The 22,055-nt window shown below is 49.8% G+C and overlaps 11 protein-coding genes across 11 annotated transcripts; 5 read left to right on the top strand and 6 right to left on the bottom strand.

Annotated features, from left to right (window-relative positions):
• Positions 1–1,736: 1,736 nt before the first annotated feature.
• BBA_09364 (metalloprotease-like protein) lies at positions 1,737–3,366 on the top strand (the record flags this gene model as incomplete). The annotated part of the gene is made up of 3 exons (XM_008604461.1): positions 1,737–1,886; positions 2,005–2,525; positions 2,589–3,366. 3 exons carry the CDS (start codon positions 1,737–1,739, stop codon positions 3,364–3,366), a joined length of 1,449 nt encoding a protein of 482 aa, XP_008602683.1.
• Positions 3,367–4,110: 744 nt separating this feature from the next.
• Positions 4,111–4,338, bottom strand: BBA_09363 (uncharacterized protein; the record flags this gene model as incomplete). The annotated part of the gene is made up of 1 exon (XM_008604460.1): positions 4,111–4,338. One exon carries the CDS (start codon positions 4,336–4,338, stop codon positions 4,111–4,113), a length of 228 nt encoding a protein of 75 aa, XP_008602682.1.
• Positions 4,339–6,031: 1,693 nt separating this feature from the next.
• Positions 6,032–6,955, bottom strand: BBA_09362 (RTA-like protein; the record flags this gene model as incomplete). Its single annotated transcript, XM_008604459.1, has 2 exons — positions 6,032–6,729; positions 6,787–6,955. 2 exons carry the CDS (start codon positions 6,953–6,955, stop codon positions 6,032–6,034), a joined length of 867 nt encoding a protein of 288 aa, XP_008602681.1.
• Positions 6,956–7,733: 778 nt separating this feature from the next.
• BBA_09361 (Putative Zn(II)2Cys6 transcription factor) lies at positions 7,734–9,033 on the top strand (the record flags this gene model as incomplete). Its single annotated transcript, XM_008604458.1, has 2 exons — positions 7,734–7,799; positions 7,849–9,033. The coding sequence occupies 2 exons, from the start codon at positions 7,734–7,736 to the stop codon at positions 9,031–9,033; spliced, it is 1,251 nt and encodes a 416-aa protein (XP_008602680.1).
• Positions 9,034–9,259: 226 nt separating this feature from the next.
• Positions 9,260–11,087, bottom strand: BBA_09360 (uncharacterized protein; the record flags this gene model as incomplete). Its single annotated transcript, XM_008604457.1, has 3 exons — positions 9,260–9,877; positions 10,047–10,736; positions 10,794–11,087. 3 exons carry the CDS (start codon positions 11,085–11,087, stop codon positions 9,260–9,262), a joined length of 1,602 nt encoding a protein of 533 aa, XP_008602679.1.
• Positions 11,088–11,792: 705 nt separating this feature from the next.
• BBA_09359 (hemolysin-III channel protein Izh2, putative) lies at positions 11,793–13,049 on the top strand (the record flags this gene model as incomplete). Its single annotated transcript, XM_008604456.1, has 5 exons — positions 11,793–11,986; positions 12,071–12,295; positions 12,370–12,526; positions 12,582–12,818; positions 12,867–13,049. The coding sequence occupies 5 exons, from the start codon at positions 11,793–11,795 to the stop codon at positions 13,047–13,049; spliced, it is 996 nt and encodes a 331-aa protein (XP_008602678.1).
• A 33-nt stretch (positions 13,050–13,082) lies between these two features.
• Positions 13,083–14,195, bottom strand: BBA_09358 (uncharacterized protein; the record flags this gene model as incomplete). Its single annotated transcript, XM_008604455.1, has 1 exon — positions 13,083–14,195. The coding sequence occupies one exon, from the start codon at positions 14,193–14,195 to the stop codon at positions 13,083–13,085; it is 1,113 nt and encodes a 370-aa protein (XP_008602677.1).
• Positions 14,196–15,124: 929 nt separating this feature from the next.
• BBA_09357 (uncharacterized protein) lies at positions 15,125–15,691 on the top strand (the record flags this gene model as incomplete). The annotated part of the gene is made up of 1 exon (XM_008604454.1): positions 15,125–15,691. The coding sequence occupies one exon, from the start codon at positions 15,125–15,127 to the stop codon at positions 15,689–15,691; it is 567 nt and encodes a 188-aa protein (XP_008602676.1).
• A 107-nt stretch (positions 15,692–15,798) lies between these two features.
• Positions 15,799–17,944, bottom strand: BBA_09356 (Major Facilitator Superfamily protein; the record flags this gene model as incomplete). Its single annotated transcript, XM_008604453.1, has 3 exons — positions 15,799–17,358; positions 17,511–17,548; positions 17,899–17,944. The coding sequence occupies 3 exons, from the start codon at positions 17,942–17,944 to the stop codon at positions 15,799–15,801; spliced, it is 1,644 nt and encodes a 547-aa protein (XP_008602675.1).
• Positions 17,945–18,621: 677 nt separating this feature from the next.
• On the bottom strand, positions 18,622–20,082 carry BBA_09355 (glutathione-dependent formaldehyde dehydrogenase; the record flags this gene model as incomplete). The annotated part of the gene is made up of 5 exons (XM_008604452.1): positions 18,622–18,842; positions 18,908–19,545; positions 19,617–19,752; positions 19,817–19,946; positions 20,071–20,082. 5 exons carry the CDS (start codon positions 20,080–20,082, stop codon positions 18,622–18,624), a joined length of 1,137 nt encoding a protein of 378 aa, XP_008602674.1.
• A 1,041-nt stretch (positions 20,083–21,123) lies between these two features.
• Positions 21,124–21,911, top strand: BBA_09354 (ARP2/3 complex ARPC3 subunit; the record flags this gene model as incomplete). The annotated part of the gene is made up of 3 exons (XM_008604451.1): positions 21,124–21,129; positions 21,243–21,635; positions 21,735–21,911. The coding sequence occupies 3 exons, from the start codon at positions 21,124–21,126 to the stop codon at positions 21,909–21,911; spliced, it is 576 nt and encodes a 191-aa protein (XP_008602673.1).
• Positions 21,912–22,055: the final 144 nt, after the last annotated feature.

Genomic DNA, 22,055 nt, shown 5'->3' with positions numbered 1-22,055 from the left:
AAAACTTAGCTATATTACTTATACCTTTAATACTATTATAAGTTAATATAATTCTTTGATACTTTATATAATAATAATAATAGAATATATCTTTAATATAAGTGATTTTTTTAAATTAAGATTTTAATTAATAGTTAATAGTTATATTGAATATATATACTTACCTTTAAAGAGATAATATCTTTAAACTAGTATTATATATAACTTAATAGTTTTATATATATTATATCTACTATTATAGGCTTTTATAGTTCTCTTTAAATATTATATTATTAGAGTTGATAATTAATAGTTTCTATAATAGGAAGTTTTCTCTATAAAGAGGTGTTAGTACTTTTCTAGTAATAGTAGTAATAATAATTTAGAAATTTAAGAAAAGTTTAGTTTTTTATAATATATAGATAGTAAGTATTTATATAAAGGTTAATATATTAATATCCCTTTTAAGAAAGATAAAAGATTAGAGAAAGATATCTTCATAATTTCTTAAGATAATTTTATTAAGATATTAATCTAATGGTAACTAACTAAAGTTAAGCTATATACTCTTAATAAGATATAGCTATATAAAAGTGTTATACCTATTATAATAACATCCTATTTTATAGCCCTATAGCTATTACTACCTAAGTATTTATAGTATCTTAAAATACTTATCAAGTATTTTATTTAATCCTATTAACCTATATATATAATTTACTTTATTATGTTAGTAAAGCTCTCTTACTTCTATTACTAGCTAAATTAAAAACACTTTCTATTACTATATAGTAGCGTAATAATTTCTTACTGTCTGAATTATTTAATGATAAAGTTATAATATAGCCTAGAGACTATCTTTCCTGATAGACCTAGTATCCTTATTCTACAGTACTACGTAGGCCCTTAGCCCCTTAAAATAAATAACCGCGGTAGCTATCACGGACCGCGCGAAGAGATCTACATCAACGTCATTACAAGAGCTTATGATACAACTAACAGGATATATTATAAAAGAGGAAGATGTAAAAGGCTTCATCATGATGAAAGTAGAAGAAGAGCTAGCTAGAGGGTGAACTACAAGCAAGCAACAAGAGATTAATGATCAGGATACTCAGGTACGCCCTACACCTACTTCGGTGGGTCAGATCGTGCAACTTACATAGTGCCCGAGGGCTATTCCGGCGACCATCTATTTCCCGGTGTGGATATCGTCCACAAGGCGTTATATACAATCAAATAGGTGTCATCGGCAAACGCCGAGTATAGTATTGATCATCACTTTATTTATTATGGTTATATAAACTAGGTGAGGGATTATACATCTAAACTTCCTTACAACACCAGATAGGTAGACAAATAGGAGAGGAAAGAGACAAGGTATATTACTAACATACTATAGTTCCTCCCTTGATCTGAAAGCCCGACGTACAGCCGTGCAAAGTTATGTATGCCTCTTTGGTATCTGTTCCCTACTGCAAAAACCGACCCCTGTTCTAAGCTAGCAGACATGGGTGCTCTCAGCCATATGAATACCTCAATGTTCCTTGTTTACTAATGCTAGAATACGAGACTTGCCTATATCACTCAGTACTCATGGGCTGATCTCTTCCTATCATGGTCAGGTTGTATAAAGTAAGCGGCGTTAAGTTAGAAGTACAGAAATCACCGAATGGTTTGCCTGCCGCCCTTAAAGCTCTCGCAATGATCCCTCCTCTGCTATGTCATGCCAGTACTCATTGAACTGTCAATTCATCATGCTTCCTTTTATCTTATGTGCCAGTTTCTGGCTTGCTCTTTTGGCTCCTATAGTGGCCATGGAGGATGAGCTGGCTACCACTCACAGAAACCTTGCTGCTGCGGAACGCGAACTGGCCCGCAAAAACCAGTCAACTGTGCACCCGCAAGTATATATTGACGTGTATATACATGTGCTCTCACCATCAGCGGAAGAACTTTTGAGTGTACTATCTCCTAACGGGAGCTCTCTGATTTTATGCTCGGTTAAGCTAATCTTCTATCTAGTTAGATACGTTGAAAAAGCAGCTTGATGTGCTTAATACTCACTTTCAGCCGGCAAACTTTTCCTTCATCGTTCAAGATATAGAATGGGTTTCTAATAAGCGATTAACATCCTTCTCGTATCCACAGGGCGCCTCCTATTACCACAAGGGTGATAAAAGTTCTCTCAATATCTACTTCGTCAAACACATCAGTGATCAGGTTGGCCTGATTCTGGGTGGCGAGAGCCCGACTCCTGATCTGCTAAAACAATATCCGTTGCAGGATGGTGTAAGGATAGCAGCGGGTACAGTTCCTGGCGGAAGCTTTGAATTTTATAACAAAGGCCTAACGGTCGTTCATGAAGTCGGTCACTGGATTGGTTTAGCTCACACCTTTGAGGGCGGCTGTGACGGCGAAGGTGATTTTATTGACGATACACCCGCCTCAGCTAATGCCTCTCGCGGCTGTCAAATCAATCGCAATTCTTGCCCTGGTAGGGATGGCCTTGACCCTATCCACAACATTATGGATTATTCAGCAGAGTAAGTACCAAACACCCCAATGTTAATAGATGATCCATTAATGACAAGCGATAGTTCTTGCAGGTCGGAGTTTACACGCGGCCAAATCGATCGCATGCATGGTCTATGGAAGAAGTACCGCAGCCCCTCTCAAGGGAGCGACACCCAGCCTCGGCCCTGGCGTTTATGGATACCTAGCAAGCCCGTGAGGCAAACGCATAAACTACCATTCTTCCCCGATCCTTGGAATATCGACCTGGCCAAGCAGAGATGTCGACGTAACACCGAAGGCAGCGCCGAAGAGCATCGAGAGAGCTACTGTGGGACCAACTTGTACTGCCAAGAAAGACTATACGAGTTTGGGAATGGCGAGAAGTATGCTGACACAGCTACGTGCCTGTCGGTGCGAACCGACCCCCAAAGCAACGAACCCTATACTGAGCTGCTTCCATGGACGATGCGTACGGCCCCTGACGAAAGCTGTCGGCAATTTACCTCCGCGAATTACTTCCTTGAGCAGCTGTGCGGCACTGACATCTTTTGCAAAGGGTTTGACTTGCCTAGCCAGGTGACGATATCTGATGCTCATGGTCAGTCTGCTTGGGGAAAATATAACAGCAGCTCTTCCTGCTTTGAGGACCACGATCCCGCACCCGCAGCGCCTCTGACACACACCGTCGAACCAACTCCAAGTTTAACGACAGTTCAAGTTAGGCAATGCCCTAGAACAGGATATAAACTAGAGGTCTTGGAGGGTCAAGTGTGCCCAGATGGAACAAAGGCTCAGGAATGGAAGCCCGGCATGCCGAACCCAACCAAGGGTGCTTCTGGGTGTTATCACTTTACCGCAAACTGTCAGTAAAGTACTCTACCGAGTGCAACACACCACGGGGTGCACCACCTGGAAACACCTTGATCCAGAAAGCATTCTGACAAGCAACAGAAACGCAAGCTATACACGAACATGAGACCACCAAAACATGACAGACTAGATAAATTGAGCCATGTACGCTTTGTAATCCTGGATTTGCATCGTAAACTACATCTATTCCTCGAGAATCCTTCCTGCTGTCTGTCTCTTTGTTTGAGCGACGATCGAAGCAGTCGTGTGGTATAGAAGGGGGTGGTCGCAACTAGGCCTGAATCATATGTTGATTGTAAACTGAATGATGTGTCGTATAAATATCGTAAACTTTAATGCACGAGCTACCGCGGACGGTAGCTGGCGAAGTGAGGGTATAAATAGCTTCAGCCATGTTGTCTGTCAAGGTCCGCATGCACATTACATCACCAGAATTGGTCAGTAGTTCCTCCACGTGTTCATTTATAGATGTCTGAGTCTACCATAAGGCCTGTCAAACGGTGCCATACACTGCCATCTCTGCACAAACTCTGAAGCGAACATCTTTGATAGCAATAATAGCATGTCGTATCCGTATCTCAACATTCCATTATCGATTGCACCTGTAGCGAAGCCACTGTAGTCTTTCAGTGACGTCAAGAGCTCGCGCAAGAATCGACAGTAGTCTTAATCCGAATGTTAGCAAGTGCAATAATACCATGTCCACTGTCTGAACGCAATTGCTGTCTTACATGGCAGAGTAATCTACTCGCAGTCCGAGTTGGCGCCGTTCTGGCCGCAGCAGCTGTTGAACTTGCCGAGGTTGCCGCCGGTACCGGCAAAGGCGCAATCGTCACCAGTCCAGCGACCGCCAGACTGAGAGCAGCATTTGCGAGAAGCACCAAAGTTGATGTTGGCGCCGGTGAAGCACTTGCAAGCCTCGCCAGCGGCGAAGAGAGTGGCAGCAGCAAAGATGATGGTGGAGAACTGCATCTTGAATTCAGGAGGTGGTTTGATAGTGAGTCAAAGAAGATGATTTTGGTTATGATTGTATTGTTGTATTGCGTCGTGATGATGATGGATTCAATTTCGTGGGAGAATAGCTCCCCTTTTATACTTTTATGAGTGTCGGCTCGTTCGTTTAACGTTTCCATACAAGTGACAGCTTAGGGTCGGCGATTTCTCAAAACATATCAATCAGCAGCCACCGATGATCCGACTTGAAACACGGCACACATCTGCTGACGGCATTAGAGCGGTGCTAGCATTACATCACAGGCTACCAAGCTCGTATGCCATGGGTAGTGCAAAGGATTCGGTAAGTAATTTGACCCGCCGGCCGGGGCTGTCAAGTCTGGCAGATACGTTTAGATGCGGGCCACGAGCCTTGTCCGACGGTATTTATGGACACTGACAATACGTCATTGCACTGCACGATGCCAACCCACATTATATACTGGAAATTAATATGTCATTGACCATCATAGTTATGAGTAACCGCGCTGGAATCGTGGCACTTTCAAGGAGATGTGTGCACAGTTCGCTCAGTCTATGTGCATCTGCAATAGCAATGACCAGTAGTGTGAGTAATACTGCAGGAGGGCGGACATAAAACTTCAATAACTCCGAAAGAGACGTTCTCCGCATGTCTCAAGAATGAGCGCATCTTCAGCAGCCTCATCAGCTCAATGTAGGAAAGCAGTCAGCTTCTAACCCCGGCCACCCTTGTAATTCTGTGTTGCTAGATAGGTTTCTTCCCGGCAATTGCGCTCACGAGAGAAATGCTGCCTGGCTTGGAATAAATCATTTTCCATGGCGTAGTTACGAGGTATGATTTTGCTCTGAAAATATGAAAAAACTGGCGACCTGTGCTGTCGATGATTCAGTGGCGACTGACTTGCAGGAGATCGACGCATCTGGGCGCGACGACCCGCCGAATGCCGCGCCATCGCTCCGTACCTTGATCCTATTGTGGCCGATCTTGGACCGAAATGGTTATAAATTTGGCCATAATTCCAAAGAGCGTGCGCCTCGTCTGACATGCCGCCAAGCCGGAGGCCGGGTATAATGCATCTAGTTTTCCCTCAACAATTCATCCCCCACATTACCAAGTTGAGCACGTAGCGCAAAACATTAGCCCACCAGTACAGCCGCGGTTGATTAGCTGTAGTTATGCATGTATGCCATTACGGATACTTCTCATCCATGGAGGTGGCGTGGCAGCGAGGCGCTGACCGGACGTGCTACCATCCGTCGTACCCGGCAGCTTTCCCGTCCCGGTGCTGGCCCGGGCGCCCGGCCCCCAGCCGCCCTGCTCCGAAATAATTGCCGGTAGGTAGGGACGGACGAATTGCAGCTCATTCATGGTTGCCTGTCACTGCCTGTCATGATTGGCTCTAGAGTACCAGAGGGGTGGACAAAAAAAAAAAACAAGCGCTCGCTCATTATTGATGCTGTGTTTATTCGCTACGACTACGCACCAGAAGAAGCTAATAAATAGTTTAAAAAATGTAGAAGAAATAGTTAGTTAATCTAGATGTACTGTATTCGGGCGCACACGGAGCCGTGGTAAAACATTCTTGATAAAAGGCCTTGATTACTATCTAAAACTTCAAATCTAATTCTCACTCCCTGCGCTTCGGTATTAATCTGACTTTTGACTACCCATAAATCTCAGTAGCCGAATCTAGGCATATGACTTTGCATCGTCTCTTTCCGACCGCTCGTAAGCATTCAGAGGCACCATTGTTGGGCTCGACCGTTTCATGGGAAATAGTCGATTGGGGTATCTTGCGCCAAACAAAACCATGGCGAAAAACATGAGGAGTCCGTCAAAAATGTACACGCACCACTCGTTCGAAAGGAGGTATCCATTCTCGCCCATGGCGTACTCTACCACGCGAAACAGGTTTCGGACCATGACCAGTCCAGAGGTCGCGTAGAGCATCATGAGGACCGACTGCCAGGGAATGTCCAGGTAGCAGTTGACAAGTCCTTTGCGGGTGAATCGGTGGTGAAAGGACAGCGCAACCACGCAAAAGATGCCAAAGATGAGAATCTGGAAGATGAGGCCGCCAATGATGATGTTTTGGCCCATGTTTTTGCTACTGGCAGAGTCCGCCTTGACCAGAATACCCGCCCCGCCGCCCTGGATCATGAAGCTGACAACGTCGCCCGTGACAAATATCGCAGTGATGCGTTTCGATCGAATAATGGAGTATTTCTCGCCGTCTACTGAGCGGATCACGCGGCCAAGGGTCATGTACAAGGACGCGGCAAAGAGGATCGGCGCGAGCAGGAGAAAGATGGACTGGAGCATGTAGGGAATCAGCTCGCCTGTGCTGTCATAGGCGATGCAGCGCCCAATATAGCCAATCGCTTCGACTAGAAAGCACTTGGTCAGTTATTGGTGAGAGGGTTTACTGTCAAGGAACGGCTTACAGAAACCGCCAATGACAAAAGGCAAGCAGAACCAGTGCCGATGTCTGAAGAGCAAGAAGGTGTGATATGCGGTCGCACACGCAAAAAGCACGATAAAAATGATGGCGGCAGGACGATTTGGCATGTATTTCCATAGCGGATAACCGTTGTGAAGCTCGAGTGTAGGCATTTTCGGTCTTGGACGGCGGCAGGGGACAGGTTCTTTGCGAGTGTGTTGATCAAGTTGCAAAGGAAAGGAACAGCAGGTCGGCGCATTTTAATACATGTCGAGCAAAAGGTCTCTATGGAGACCAAGATTGATTTTTATTGACTATAACTGCGACGATTCTATTTTTATTTATTTTCTCCTCGTGTGTTCGCTCTCTGTTCTGTTCGTGAATACGCGGAAGTTTTTAAACGCAAAGGTAAATGCGGGGCAATCCCTCCCAAACCGGCAATTAGCACCATCCTTGAATACGCCGTTAATACGAGAGGAGGAGTCAATGTGATTGATGCGCAGATACATGCGAGATGCGTTAAAAAGGGGAGTCGACTAGCGAGATCTGTGCGGATCATTGCGAGCGTAGCATAGCAGTCGAGGAAGAACTCAGGTTGCAGAGCCTCCTACATACGTCTACCAGCAAAATGTACACCAAAGTAGTAGTAGTACACTTACCAAGCTACTATATATTTTGATGTCTTTGCGCTACCGTCCGTACCCCGCGTCTAATTAAAAGGAATAAATAATTAAAACGGATAAATAAGTCTAACTAATAAATGACATTTCCTATAACCTCATAATAACCGAAACGACTAGCCAGCCGTCCTAGCCTCTCTCACTAGCACAGCCTTCCTTAAACACGCCGTATTTTCATACTCCCCGCAGACCCACTAGTCCTACTAATTCTAGTGCTTCTTCCGCGGATTCGTATTTTCTACCTCTTGAAAACCACGGCGCGTACATCCTAATGACGCGAAAATCACATAAAAAATCAAGAAACGGCTGTGTCGAATGCAAACGACGGCATATCAAAGTGAGACTACAGCAGGCGTATATCAACGCGTCACTGACAAAGCGACCAGTGCGACGAAACGAAGCCGCAGTGCACCAACTGCGTCGTGGTGGAACGGACCTGCGAATACGCAGCAATACGGCGTCGCAAACCTCCCCAAGCACGACAAGGCCGCGTGGAAGCTCGCAAATCGACTCCGGATACGCTTCGCACAGAGACACCTCGCCCCCCTGAGAATCTCTCACCAACCGTTTGCCCTACTACCGATGCAATCGTCAGCGCAGCGAGTACGCCGGCGCAAGGCGCCTCGGCCGTGTCGCCTGAGCACAGCCTCGCATCTGCTAATGCGTCGGGTCCGGATGCGTCTGTGAATATCCATCACATGCGCCTCATTCTTCACTTTTCGCTACCCACAGCCGTTCCCGAGATTCCCGACCATCTCGCCAAGGGCGGCACTGAGCTCGTGCTGCGAGTTGCCTTGGAGACGCCCTATCTGCTTCATCAGATCCTGGCCTTGTCGGCGCGGCACCTCGCCCATGTGCATCCGAGCGAGTTCCAATTCTACTACGGACAGGCTTTGAATCTGCAGACCAAGGCTATCGAAGGGTTCAGCGCCTCGCAGCCCCTCACCAGCGACGCATGCATGCCCGCCGTCCTCTTCTCGTCCCTTCTCTCTCGCCACTCGTTGGTGGACACGCTCAACAACACGCGACAAGGCGACTTTGCCGCGTTTCTCGACAGCTTTGTGCAGTGCGCGCAGCTTCAGAGAGGGATCCGCGCCGTCGTTTCTGGCGTGTCCTGGTCGAGCCTGCTCGAGTCCGACCTCGCTCCTCTGCTCGAATGGGGGGCGCGCAGCGCGCATCAAGCGGCACGCGGCCATGAATTCGATCAGCTCCTGCGGCTCATTGCCATAACCCCAGGGTTGGACCCTGTATCCCGAGAATCGTGCCGCACCGCCGTGTATCATCTTCAAGTCGGCCTCGATGAGCTGACCAGGCCCGTGTCGGGCAAGAATTCGTATCAGATGCTGTTTAGCTGGAACATCTATCTGCCAGAGGAATTTATTGATTTACTTGCGCAGCACCGGCCTGAAGCGGCTGCTATTATGGGCTGGTATGCGGTGCTGCTGCACCACGGTCGACATTTGTGGCATATTGGCGATGCCGGCGATTTTATTTTAAGATCTTTGGTCGACTTTTTGGGTGTTGAGTGGTCGCATTGGCTAGAGTGGCCACGATCCATGGTGCAGAGCTGATCATCATTTTGTTCGATTGGTGTTGTCTGACGTCATTGCGCTCATCAGGCAAGATACTGGCAAAGAGAAGAAAAAAGCCAAATGCTATTTAGACTTGATATCAGAAAGGCCTAATTGCCCCTTTATGCTGCCGTTTCCGGAGTGGAAACTTGGTTCATACGTCAAATTCGAGATTGTCATTTTCAGAGGATGCTTGAATCAAGTTACGTCCGAGTTGGCGGCCTTGCTAGATGTGCGGTACTGTCAGCACCCAGGAGGGCGACTGATACGCCGAGGCAGGGAGCGCTCGGATAGAAATGAAGGCCTCGAGCACTAGAAAAACACGAGCAACAATATAAAGCGTTCCGCCAATGCAGCACAAAACGTAAATGACGACATGGCTGCGTCGGCGGACACCACCAGCCAGTATCTCATACCAATACCACCAGACGTGCCCAGAAACGTGTCCAAGAAGGTTGAGGAATGACCATAGCAGGCCGCTAAAAATGATATACATGGCTGATACTCTCCAGAACCATGACTCCAGGACTGTCGGAAAAGCTTCATGCCAACCTGCCAGGTGAATGGCCCCGTAGACGGTGCTGGCGTTCCACAAGACGAGGCCCATGAGGTGACCCTGCATGTTGCGCACGAGGTCATCGCCAGGCCAATTCCGTGGGCGCTCGACGACGAGCTCTTCAGAGCGACACACAAGCCCTTCGCACTGCCAAGCCGGTGCTCTCGAATCGGAGACACCGCATCGACGCTGAAATTGCTGCTTGATCGTTTCAGGCATTTCGGGGTATAGCCGCAACGCTTCTCGGTATCGCAATTCATCCTCATTGAGCTCCTTGGGCTCTGGACGCTATTTTAGTATTGGGTATCTCTGGATTGCTTCACAAGCCAAGTCCCATCGCCTTTGTCTGACATTGGCGTGAAAGGGCTCCAGGACCTCTTCCCTGGGATTCTGTGCTGGCGGCTTAGTGCGCGCGCCTGCGTCCCATCTTGAGACTTGATGCTCCCTTCAGGGGTACAGGGATGGAGTGGAACTGAACAGTGCCGTCTGATGGCTGTAAGATGGGATCGTGCTGGGGATCCATGGCGATTGCATACTGCTCATGAATGTGGCACTTCTTGTGGGAGTCGTCGCCGTCGCCATCGCCAGGAAAGTACAAAACGGACGTCATCTCGGCTTTGACGCCAAAGTCACGCAAGAGGTCGCGATCTATCCGCTTCTCAGCGCTTACTTGGCTAGACATGTACATGAAAGCACATAGTGGCTCGGTCCACCCGCCGCGGAGAACAGTAGGCTCCTTGACCCAGCGAGGCTTATTCCACCACAGAGTATAGTTGATGAGGGCGCAAACGACATGGCCGATGGTGTTGGTCTCGAGTGGGGTGACGGGTAGGCCGGTCGCCGCACGCGCAATCGCTTGTATCACCATCCAAGAGACTTGTAGGCAGCAGAATGCTTTGCCCGACCAGTCCGTCTTGCTCTTATCCGTGATATCACCAGCCGTGATGCAGGGAAGTAGGCCGCATTTGGCTAGAAGCTGGATGCCACGTGGTGTAACGTGCAAGCGCTTATGGGTTGTAATAAACGGAGAGCCTTTCTCTTCGTTGGAGGGCGTCAAATCAAAAACGAATCCACCCATTCCGGTGTAGAAGCTGTGAATCATGGTCCACTGCTGCGCTCGGATATCGTCACTTTCGGTGGCCAAATCCTATTGACAATTTGTAAGCCCAAGCTCGCAAACCGAATTTTGCAAGATATGGCTTACCTTGCGAATGATCTTTGTCAATGATTGAGCAGAGATGTACTGCCTCCATGCAGCCCATATCACAAGTTCGGGCCCAAAGAGCCCCAGTAGACTCCATTTGAAATATCTATATGAGTATGAGGAGGGGCTCTCATCCAGCTCGGGTAGGTTAAGATGCATTGCCGACCAGACGCAGAGAGATAGAGTAAAGACGCAGGAGAACAATAATGAGAGTGTACCACGACCGTTGGGTTCACCAACATACCCAACAAGTGTGGAATTGAGAGTACTCGGCCTGTGCAATGCAATCGACATGGCGCAACCGACTCAACAGATGAAAAACGCAGAAACAAAGAAATATAAAACAAAGTTCTTAAGGCCAGTAGTATAATGTTCAAACAACGAGATAAACTGCAGCACTAACATGAAATAGACTAGAGAGAAGGGGAACACTAAATAAATTCAGAGACTAACGAGTATTAAAAAGAGGTTAGTGTCCCCATTCCCCCCTCATTCCGATTTAACTAGGCTGGCGGCTGGCGGCTGGCCCTTAGACACTAGGTAAGTATCAGACGAAAATTTGGCCGGGCCGATCCGCGGCCGTTGCCCTTCAGCTCCAGCGGGGACAACAGAATCCTCAGGCCCTCTTCCTCTCAGCGGAGCAACTCAGGCGGTTACAGCGTTGTTTTCTTTGGACGCCACAGGAGGCGTACAGGCAAGACAGGGCTTCTTGTTCTCCCCCTGAAAATTCGAAGGATTCGCTTTGTCCAAAGTCAATAGGAGGGCTGTGGAGGGACTGTCGTTGGTGGAATGGGGGGCCTGTCAAGGATTTTGTACCTAGCACCGCTGGGCGGCAAAGAGGCCGAGGTGTAATCTCCTCATGCAGTTTGGATTTTTCTCGTCGGCAGGCTGCGAGCCTTGCTGATGCATAACAGTAAACTTCACCCTTTGGTAGTAACCCCTCTTTGCTCCTACACGATCGTTTCGAAGAGTATCAGGTTCAGCTTGGGCTTGCCAGTCATGTCGCTCAGGAAAAACTCACCCATATCCGTCATGGCCACAGAGGTTGCGTCCGCCCCTGTAACCCCGCCGCCCAGCCATGAGGCTGTCCGGAAATACGGCCGCGCGACATGGCTCGAGACGCCAAGGCTGCTCTTCTTCCACGAGCTTCCGTTTTGGCAGCAAGATAACGAGCATATCCTGTCTGGCTACAGGTAAGCTGACTGGCCTCCCTCTATCTCTCTTTCTCTCTCTCCCTCTCAGCCAGCATGGAGACTGACCTTTTGATCCCTGATTAGGCCAACATCTGGCTCAGCGTGGACTTCGTTTACTTCGCTGCTATATGTCAACAACCAGACTGTCAACACATACTCTCACCTTTTCGGGGCACTAATTTTCCTACTGCTTCCTTTTCACTTCCATCACGACATCTTTCCGTGGCAGCCAAACGCTCAAAAGGAAGATGTGCTCGTTGTCTCCATTTACTGCGTAGGCGTCGCTGTGTGCTTCATCTTTTCAACCATGTGAGTGAGACATTGAAGCAAGAAAACAAAAAAAAAAAAAAAGTAAAAATCTACCTTTTCTAACCCATGACTAGATTCCATGTGCTATGGAATCATAGTCACGACGTTTCACGATTCTGCAATAAACTCGACTACTTGGGCATCCTCGTGCTGATGTGGGGAGCGGGCATCCCAACAATATACTACGGATTCATCTGTAATCACAGTCTCCGAATCATGTATTGGACAATGGTAATTTTCTTCGATTCCTTCGATTTTTGTTCTATCTTTCTCTGACCACAAATAGACGACCAGCACAGCACTCTGCTGCACCATTTTCACACTCACCCCCGCCTTTGTCACACCCGAATACAGACAGATACGTGCCAGCTTCTACGCCGGGTTTGGCCTCAGTTCCATCATCTTTGTAGTTCATGGTTTAATCCTTCACGGGTGGGAGCTGCAAAAGTCGCGCATGTCCTTGGTGTGGATGGGCTGGATGGCAACGGCCAATCTCGTGGGCGCATTGATCTATGCTGCAAGAGTACGTGTCCTGATCAAACTCGACCGTGTGCACTGCTAACCAAACAAGATACCTGAAAGATGGGTTCCCTACACGTTTGATAATTTTGGCGCCAGCCACCAGATCCTCCACGTTGCCGTCATGATTGCTGCATGGATCCATTTCCGCGGCTTGATGGAGGCCTTTCACACCATTCGATCTCAAAATGACATTTGCAGAGGAGTATATAGAGTTGATCATGGAGGTTTATAGTATACAATCGTAGATTCGATACACTTCCATCCGCTACAGCTTCTGTGCAATCAAGTGCGGCGGCCCGTCCTCGGCCGTTAGAACCAGGCGCAACGTGCGGCCGACCCGACCATGTTTCTCTGCGCGATCTGCGTGCGCATCGATATTCCGCGCCTTGGCCCATCCATCAGTGACCCGAATAGACGGGTCGGCCTCAATGTGGATAAAGGTAGAACCGTCGCCTCGTGCGCGAATGCGCCTCCCGACAACATTGCCAGTCGCCCCGAGATCGCTGTACTCCCAGCCATTGTAAACCCCCGTCGTCATCCTTTGATTACTTTTCGGTGCACGTTTCCAAAACTCCTGAGATAGGCGGTCCAGGATAGCCACGCGCTTCCCTCGTAGCGACTTATCACCATTGCTGAGAACAATTTGGGGATATGAGCTTTTGGGGTTGTAGGTCCACTTGCCGTCTTCCATGTCGCTGTTTCCGAACCCATGGATCTGTATTACCGTTGTGGCTCTCTGCCCACGAGAGTAGTTGAATGCAGCCGGCCGCGTGAAATCCTCTGCTAATTGGAGGAACAAGCTGTGCTCGTTGTGGGCCATGTCAGAAGAGCTGGCGTTGGACCACGTGGACGGTTCTTTCGAAGCTTCGGTGCTATACCGATAGATGCCGGCAATGAAGAAAGAATCTGCGTTGGTCTCGACAAATGTTCTGATACCCAGCTCGGGCGTGTTCCTGTCAAACACGGGGTGGGGGACCTGAATCGAGATTGGCGTGCCGTAGGAAGCACCTCTTGGACCAGTCTTCGCAAAGATATACATGCCCCAGTTCCTTCTGCCAAGGCCGTTGCTGTCGAGCTCCTCACGCAGTATCAAGTAGTCACGGTTGCGGCCCTGGCCAATGTCCTGGTACTCAATCACCGCATAGGCGTAGAGTGCGGCGATTGCGCGAGCCGAGTCCAAATCGCCACGACGCGCAAACGCTACCGCGCGCGATATATCCTGGTTCGCGGCCGGCACGGCGGGCAGAAATGCCGCCGTGACATTTTGGTGACCTGGGGTGGTGCCGTCGTAGAGTAGAATCTGGTCTCGGAATTGGCGCACATATTCCTCAATATCGCCACGCTGGACAGCCTCTGTCATGATACTGAACTGGCGCATCCAGACCAGTCAGTGTCGCGTCACGAAATTTCGTTTTCATTTGGGCTGCCGGTTTTGCTCACCGCTAACAAAAGCATACAGATGCAGAGAAATGGACCGACGCTGAGCTGCATCTTTAGCGCGCCCGATCACGGTGGATTTACTTGGTCATGAGAAACGAATGCCGTTTTGTAGAAAGACGGTCACGGCTGTTGAATAGTTGCCGAGAACAATCACGAACGCCTCTGAGAGGTTATCGAAATAGCGGGAGAGATAAACAGTGATACGGTGATGCCCAGTTTGATGATGATGAGACTGGTTACTGTAGGGCTGGGTCTTACCGCGAACGCAAACTAGCTTTGGGCTGTGTAAACGTCGACCCACTTTAGCACCGCGAGTCGGGAGACCTTTCATTAACGTTTTCGTTACGGAGTACAGATAGAGTTATATGGACTTGGCAGGGGTTAATAAGTGTCGCCTCTAGAGCTCCCTGCCGACTAGCACTATTTCTTCTATCCTCGAGGAGAGAAGGGAAATCAGGTTTTCGTGTTTGGACACCCCGTTGCCACTCAACGATGAAAACTAGCATCCATGTTACTCATCTGGTCAAAATGAAAACACAGAGAATGACCATTGAGGTATCAATCTAGTTTGTGGTCTTTTTTTTATTTTTATTTTTTATTTTTCTATTTCTTTTTTTTTTTTTTTTTTTTTTTTTTTGGAAAATTGCCTATATATTTTCTCGATACGTGTAAGATGATAGAACTGGATTGCGTAGCTGCTCGAACTATTCGTACTAGTACGAAATCACCCCGCCTGGTGCCGATCAACGACCTTGTTTTGGTCATCATACCCCGCAAGCCTGCGTAGCAAGTTCTACAATTAATCTGGGTGTCTGGGCACACATCCTGCTGTTTCCATCATTCACTCTGGTTTGCGTTGGCCAAACTATGTCCCAATACACCGACGCTGATGGCATCGAATCAAACCTCACACCGGATCTGACGCAAAACGGCTTGCTTACTCCCAATACCGAATCCGAGGAGAATTCCTCCATCAGAGTGTGGCTCGAATTACAAGAGGCTGTGAAACGCAATCACATGCACGACCCGACGCCTGGCGATACCCTCATCATCGTTGACAAGACCTACGACCGAGTCTTGGCCTGCCACCCAGGTGGCCATTTGATCCTTGACAATGTCATTGAATATGACATGAGTGAACCTATTCCTGAGCGTTGGAAGTGGCTCTGTACCGAGACTGACGGCTTCATCGGGTTTCGCAGCCTCGCTGAAAATAAATATCTTGGTCACGACTTTTGGTGGAACTTTGTTGCCCGAGCTACTGCACAGAAAGGGGATGAAAATTTTATACTCATCAAGCGCCAAAACGGATATCGCATCCAGAGCCCGTTCTGGTTCGGATTCAAACCAATATCAGCGCGCTCTGATGGGTCTGGTATTGAAGCAAAGGAGCCTGATGGTACATTGTGGGGTTTTATGGAAGTCAGAGAGTGATGAAAGCTTGGCGGCCCAAGTATGGACTAGAAAAGATGCTTCCAACACTATCTTGATTGCCCTTTGCCCCAACCTGCGTTGCATCATGACTGCCTGTGCTGTCTTCATTACTCCATCACAGTCTTTGCAAACGGACTTTTAGCTCGGATCTGGGGCCCAAAAAAGCTCAGCAGCCACGGCACGGCCGTCAACGCCAGTCCAAGGCCGCCTAAAAGACTCCCCGCGCCGTGATACGTCAGATTCCGCAGCATTACGTGCGTGAATAGCGGAAAGATGCCCGCCAGGAGATTGCGACACATGCTCTGCGCTGCCTGAGCCGACGATGAATATCTCCCATATGTGTCGGCCAGGTAGTTGAAGACGGCGAGGTAGATGCTAAAGATGCCCATGGTGCATGCGCCAATGGCCAGCACGGGGAATATCCAGTGTATCTCTGGCCTAGATGTCCATCCAAACCAAAATAACCCGGCTAGAAGAAGCACGGATTGGACGCTGGTGGATAAAAGTCGGCTTTCCGGTGTGTTGGAGGTGCTTCTCTGCGGCCAGATTCGTCGCAGCACGGGATCCTGCGCAATGGCAATGGCGGCGCTCAGAATAGATGCGGCCACAACGGCAACATAGACTAATCCGACTTGGCGGCTGGAAAACTCATATACGCTCCGAAAGACAATGCCGATGCTGTTGAATTGCATGTACAATATGGCCCATGCAAAGGATACCCACAGCGAAAAGCAGAGGACAACGGGCTCAGAAATGAGCAATCGTAGTGGAAAGACAAAACTGCGGTAGATTATACCCATGTCTAGCTTCTCTTGGACCACGTCGGAATGGAAGCGTAGCTGGCATGTTTCATCATTCTCTGCCATCTTCTTGTTGAGCTCGTGACACAGGCTGGCCAAAATGACATTTCCTCGCGTCTCCTGGAACAGCACCAGAATCACTGCCGACGTTGCAGCAATCATAATCATTTGCAAGTAAAAGATCCAGCGCCACCCCAGAGAATCCACCATTGAGCCACTAACCAGCGGTCCCAAGCCCGTGCCGACCATGATCATGAGCGAGTACAGCGCCATTGGCGTATTCCGATGATCCCGGTCAAACACGTCGCTGACGACGCCGCCCGTGAGCGTCGCAAACACCGACGCGCCCATGCCCGTCACGAACCTCGACACAAGCATGCCCGCGTAGCTCGCCGTCAGCGCGCAGCCCAGCGTGCCGAGCAAGAAGACGGCCCCGGCGCCCACGAATACCCAGTACCGGCCGTACGCCTCGCTCACCGGCGCCAGCACCATGGGCACGAATCCAAAGCCGCTGACAAACAGGGTGATGCCGACCGCATACTCCGTCTCGGTGACGTTCCACCGCGCCCGCAGCGGCTGCGAGGCCAGCGCATAGGCGCCGGCCGAGTAGGCGGCAAGGGCGGCAGCAATGTAGGGGCCGGTGAGGATGACGAGCTTTTTGCGCAGCGGCCATTGCAGCGGTGACTGGTATTTGCTTTCTGGTAGGGAGCTGCAAATGTCTGCTGACCGGCGGTGGTCAAGCCCTGCTGTTTGCAGAATGGTTGTGAGAATGGCTGGATTGCCGAGGACTTGGAGGCCGAGCCGTGACGCAACGTTTTGGCGTTCGGCGCGAGGTAATTCATTCTTTGCTGGCAGCATTTTTCGAGGCTATTTTTTTTTTTTTTCAGGGAAAGCAGGTTTGAGTTGTAGCAAGTGTTGCTTTTCGCCGAAAGAAGAGTGAATTCATTGTGACCCCCCCCCCCTTTCACCCGATTTCGGTGACATGTGGGTTATAAGATGACATGGTAGCTGCCACTAACACGGGGTTGCAGGAATCTAGTGGCGTCGGGCATATCTGCTGTATCGATAAAAATAATAATAATTTGCATAAATGATACTTGCACGCATTGAATCTTAGTAGCATTTTAAAAAAAACGATAGTCTGCTAGGCCTGAGAACTCTATTGTCGTTCAACAAGGTAAAGGCGGAAGCCCAGCACACTTGGTACAATACGACCAGTGACATTAGGCTCTAAGCAAGACGTAGAGGCAAAAGGCAACATTTCAACAGGAGGTGCAAATTGCAAAGGGGAAACGCGGGCCTAGTCCGCTCCTGAGAACAATGCAACGGCGGCATGGGTATCAATCATCGGTGAATACATGCCTCATCAAGGACAAGACAGAGCGGGTGAAAATGTGAGAAACATACTTCCGTCAGCGGCGTTAGCTAACCAAGAGACAGCATAGCAATCCATGATGATAGACTCATAGACGAGCACTACAAGAATCGGGGAGGATAGGTCATGAAGGGCAGTTTTTGCCTGCTTGATCTCCACGTTCATGGGCTAGTCTCGGAGACGATATTGGAATGTCACCCTTTAAATGTAAAAAAAAATTAAAAATAAAATTAAAAATAAAAGTAAAAATAAAAAAAAATCTAATCAGCCAGCCGAAGCAGTCTGTTATATACATAGCATTAGATCAAGATGCACAAGAGCATTGTAGAAACTTGACGCGAAAGCAGTGGCCCGGCTAAGGACGCTCCGGGTGGCTCCATCCTATCGCAGATGCACAGAGATTCATCGACGGAGTGAATCTACACATTTTCGTTCTTGTCTCTTTTCCGGATTTTTTCACTCTCACGCCTGCTCTACCGACCTTCTCCCCCTGTGTCATTTATTAGATGGCCATTTCAGCGTCATACTCGGTCGCGGCTCGGGGTTGACATGGCCGGATGGCCATCAAGGTCAGCGCCAGTCCGACCGAGTACTTAACAGCCAAGGCGCCACACATTTGCAACACTACGCCTACATTCACCTTATTCACCACATTGCAACAACACAAAGCACGTACATTGTCTCAATTGATTACTTTTCTCATCATCATCCGTCATGCTACATTTATTACACCATCGACTTGTGGGCTAGGCTGGCTACACCTTCTGCATGTCGACGACGGCGCGGATGCAGTCGCCGTCCTTCATCGTCTCAAAGGCATTGTTAATCTCGCCCAACGTCTTGCGGTGGGTGATGAACTCGTCGACCTTGAGCTTGCCGTCGAGGTAGTCGCGGACGAGACCGCCCATCTGGGAGCGACCCTTGATGCCGCCAAAAGCGCACCCCTTCCACACACGGCCCGTAACAAGCTGGAACGCTGCGAAATGGTCAGCAAAAAGAAAAAAAAATCACTTTAAAAAATCCAAGTGAGCAACAACTTACGTCTGGTGGAGATTTCCTGACCGGCAGCAGCAACACCGATGATGATGCTCTCGCCCCAGCCCTTGTGGCAAGCCTCGAGGGCCGCGCGCATTACGTTGACGTTGCCAGTGCAGTCAAACGTGTAGTCGCAGCCACCATCCGTCATCTCAATCAGCTTCTCTACAATCGTCTGGCCCTTGAGGTCGTTGGGGTTCACGAAATGCGTGGCGCCAAACTTCTTGGACCACTCCTCCTTGGAAGGGTTAACGTCGACGACGATAATCTTGGCCGCCTTGTTGATGACGGCGCCCTGGACTACCGACAGGCCGACACAGCCGGCGCCAAAGACGGCAATGTTGGAGCCCTCCTCCACGTTGGCGGTGACGCGCGCGGCGCCGTAGCCGGTGGTGATGCCGCAGCCCAGCAGGCAGGTGCGGTCCAGCGGAGCGTCGGGCTGGACGGCGACGACGGAGATGTCGGCCAGAACCGTATACTGCGAAAAGGTCGAGGTGCCCATGAAGTGCAGCAAGTCCTTGCCCTTGCACTTGAAGCGCGAGGTGCCGTCGGGCATGACACCCTTGCCCTGGGTGGCGCGGATCTTGCCGCAGAGGTTGGTCTTGCCCGACTTGCAAAACTTGCACTCTTTGCATTCGGGGGTGCTGTCAAGGTCACAATATGAGTATGGCGCTTTTTTTTCTCGGCGTGGCAACAACAGACGCGGGCTTCTTACTAGAGGCAGACGACAGTGTCACCGGGCTTCACATTGGTGACGCCCTCGCCGACAGACTCGACGATGCCGGCACCCTCGTGTCCAAGGACGATGGGAAAGGCACCCTCGGGGTCCTTGCCGGAGAGCGTGTACGCATCTATATTTTGTTTCCCAGAGTGAGCTTCTTTCTCGTGGCGCGCTCTGTCAAATGCCGCTCGTACCTGTATGGCAAACACCAGTGTAGTGAATCTGAACGCGGACCTCGTGGGCCTTGGGGGGAGCGACCTCGATGTCCTCAAGCGTAAGATCCTTGCCGGATTCCCACGCGACCGCAGCCTTGCAGGTGATTGTCTGTTTTGTCGCTCTGGTCAGTTTTCGCAGCTTGTACGAATGGCATCGTCATGGGCACCGAGCCGCCGCCAATAGAGGGGTAATTCGTGCACAATGAGGGGCAGGGCCGACTTGCCTTGCCTACGGTAGACGCCATAGTGTTTTCTGACCAGAATCAACGGTGTCAAGGGTAGAAACGTAGATGGGTATGAAAAAAAAAAGTTGAAGAGGATGATTGAATCGCGATGGCCGGAGATGAAGACTTAAAAACAGATTGGGAGCTGCGACGAGTGAGCTACCTATGTCATGGCGGCGTTATGCCCCGAGTCCGGTCGCCACCTAAAACCGGTCGTTTCTGTCTTTTTTTTACGAGGCCGCAAGTCAAAAGCCAAGCAGCTACCCCGCTGCGGAGCTATAGCGGCTCCGACTGTCGTTGCCGTAATAAACTTTGACAATGCCAAAGTCTAGGCGAGATGCCGAACAGCGAGATTCCCCGACAAAAGACCAATACTATGTGCTGGGGTTGAAGTCGCTAAACTCGGAGATTTGGGTTTTGGTCCATGACGATGAGACATCTAGAGCCCTCTGCGCGGGCAATGACGGTCTTTTTAACGCGCGGAAAAGGGCAATTTACATGACATTTATTTAACCAAAATATTCGTAAAAAATTGCCATTTCTTCTACATCACTTCCGACAGCCTTCCGTGGGCAATTCCACGCAATACCGATCACATGATCGCCCGTCCATCTATGTCTCCGCCCGCGCCGCACATATCACGGCATCGAGCTGCTCCAGACGTCAGCCCGCAGGGACGGTCGCCGAAAGAGTCATGCTTTCAAATCAAACGTGAAAAGAACCTGCTTTGAAACATTATGACATGATTTTTACTTTTTTTTTTCTTATCGTTTTTTTTTGTAAACTTTGAAAACCCCGCCGTGCCTTGCTTGGTACCTGCATCGTTAAAATATGCCCGAGCGAGGCACCATTGCACTGCTAGCCACAGCTCCAGCCACAGCTCCAGCCACAGCTCCTGGTGCACAGCCACTCTTTGCACTTTCCCACACTCGTTGACGGGGCTTTGAGCGACAGCCCCGCCATGATGAAGCTGCATACGCCATCACAGCTTCTTGAACCAGCTCGTCTAGCAGAAACCCAGAAACTCCCCTCTGTCGTAGCGCTGCTCCAGAGTCCATCACAATGCCTGTACGCGATCCTCCTGATACGCTCCATTCCCTTTCTCTCTCGCCATACCGACTCTACCACCTCAAATGCACACCTCCTCCCCCCGGGCACGTGCTGACTGACAAGTCTTTTAGGCCTACAACTCCGTCTTCAACTCGGAGCCCGACCCGCGCCTCATCGGCAACTTCCCCCTCCTCCCACTACGCACCAAGGTCCGCGGACCGGCCTACACGCTGCCGCTGCCCAGCCCGCCGCTGCCCGCGTCCGAGTCGCCCGACCCTGACTCGGAGAGCTACGACATCCTCGACGAGGTCATCTCGCTCTTCCGCGCCAACACTTTTTTCCGCAACTTTGAGATTCAGGGCCCCGCAGACCGCCTGCTCATCTACGGCATCTGGTTTCTCAGCGACTGCCTGACCAAGATCAAGCCCAACGCCACGGTGCGCGATGCGCAAAAGGAGGTGATGAACCTGGCGTTGGACCTGCACTTTGCGCTGCCGGGCGATCCGGCGTGGCCTCTGAACCAGGTATGTTTTCGCGTAAAGATTTGACATGTGTTTTTTTTTTTTTTTTCCGTTCTTCTTTTGCTTTGGGGAGGGGATCAGGCTAACGCAGTTGCTCGCTAGATGTATGAACCGCCTCGCGATCGACAGGACGCTGAGCAGCTCCGCCAGTACATGGCCCAGATCCGCCAGGAGCTTGCCATTCGCATACTTGCACGTGTCTATGAGGAAGACGACGCCAAGCCTAGCAAGTGGTGGTTGAGCTTTACAAAGAGAAAGTTTATGGGCAAGGCGCTATAAATGTGACTGGCCGGAATTGGGGCAAACATAGACTTTACTGCTTTATAACGTCAATATAGCGAACACATTTCTTCCAAGGCACGACGCTAGGTTTACTCGTTACTTGGGACTTGCTCATATAAGGCTGTAGATCTGAATGCCAAT

The sequence above is a fragment of the Beauveria bassiana genome, assembly GCF_000280675.1.
Source record: "Beauveria bassiana ARSEF 2860 unplaced genomic scaffold BBA_S00051, whole genome shotgun sequence".
In the NCBI taxonomy this organism is placed as follows: Eukaryota; Fungi; Ascomycota; class Sordariomycetes; order Hypocreales; family Cordycipitaceae; genus Beauveria; species Beauveria bassiana.
The sequence above is the reverse complement of the archived record's forward strand: the minus strand, read 5'-3'. Positions and strand labels throughout refer to the sequence as shown.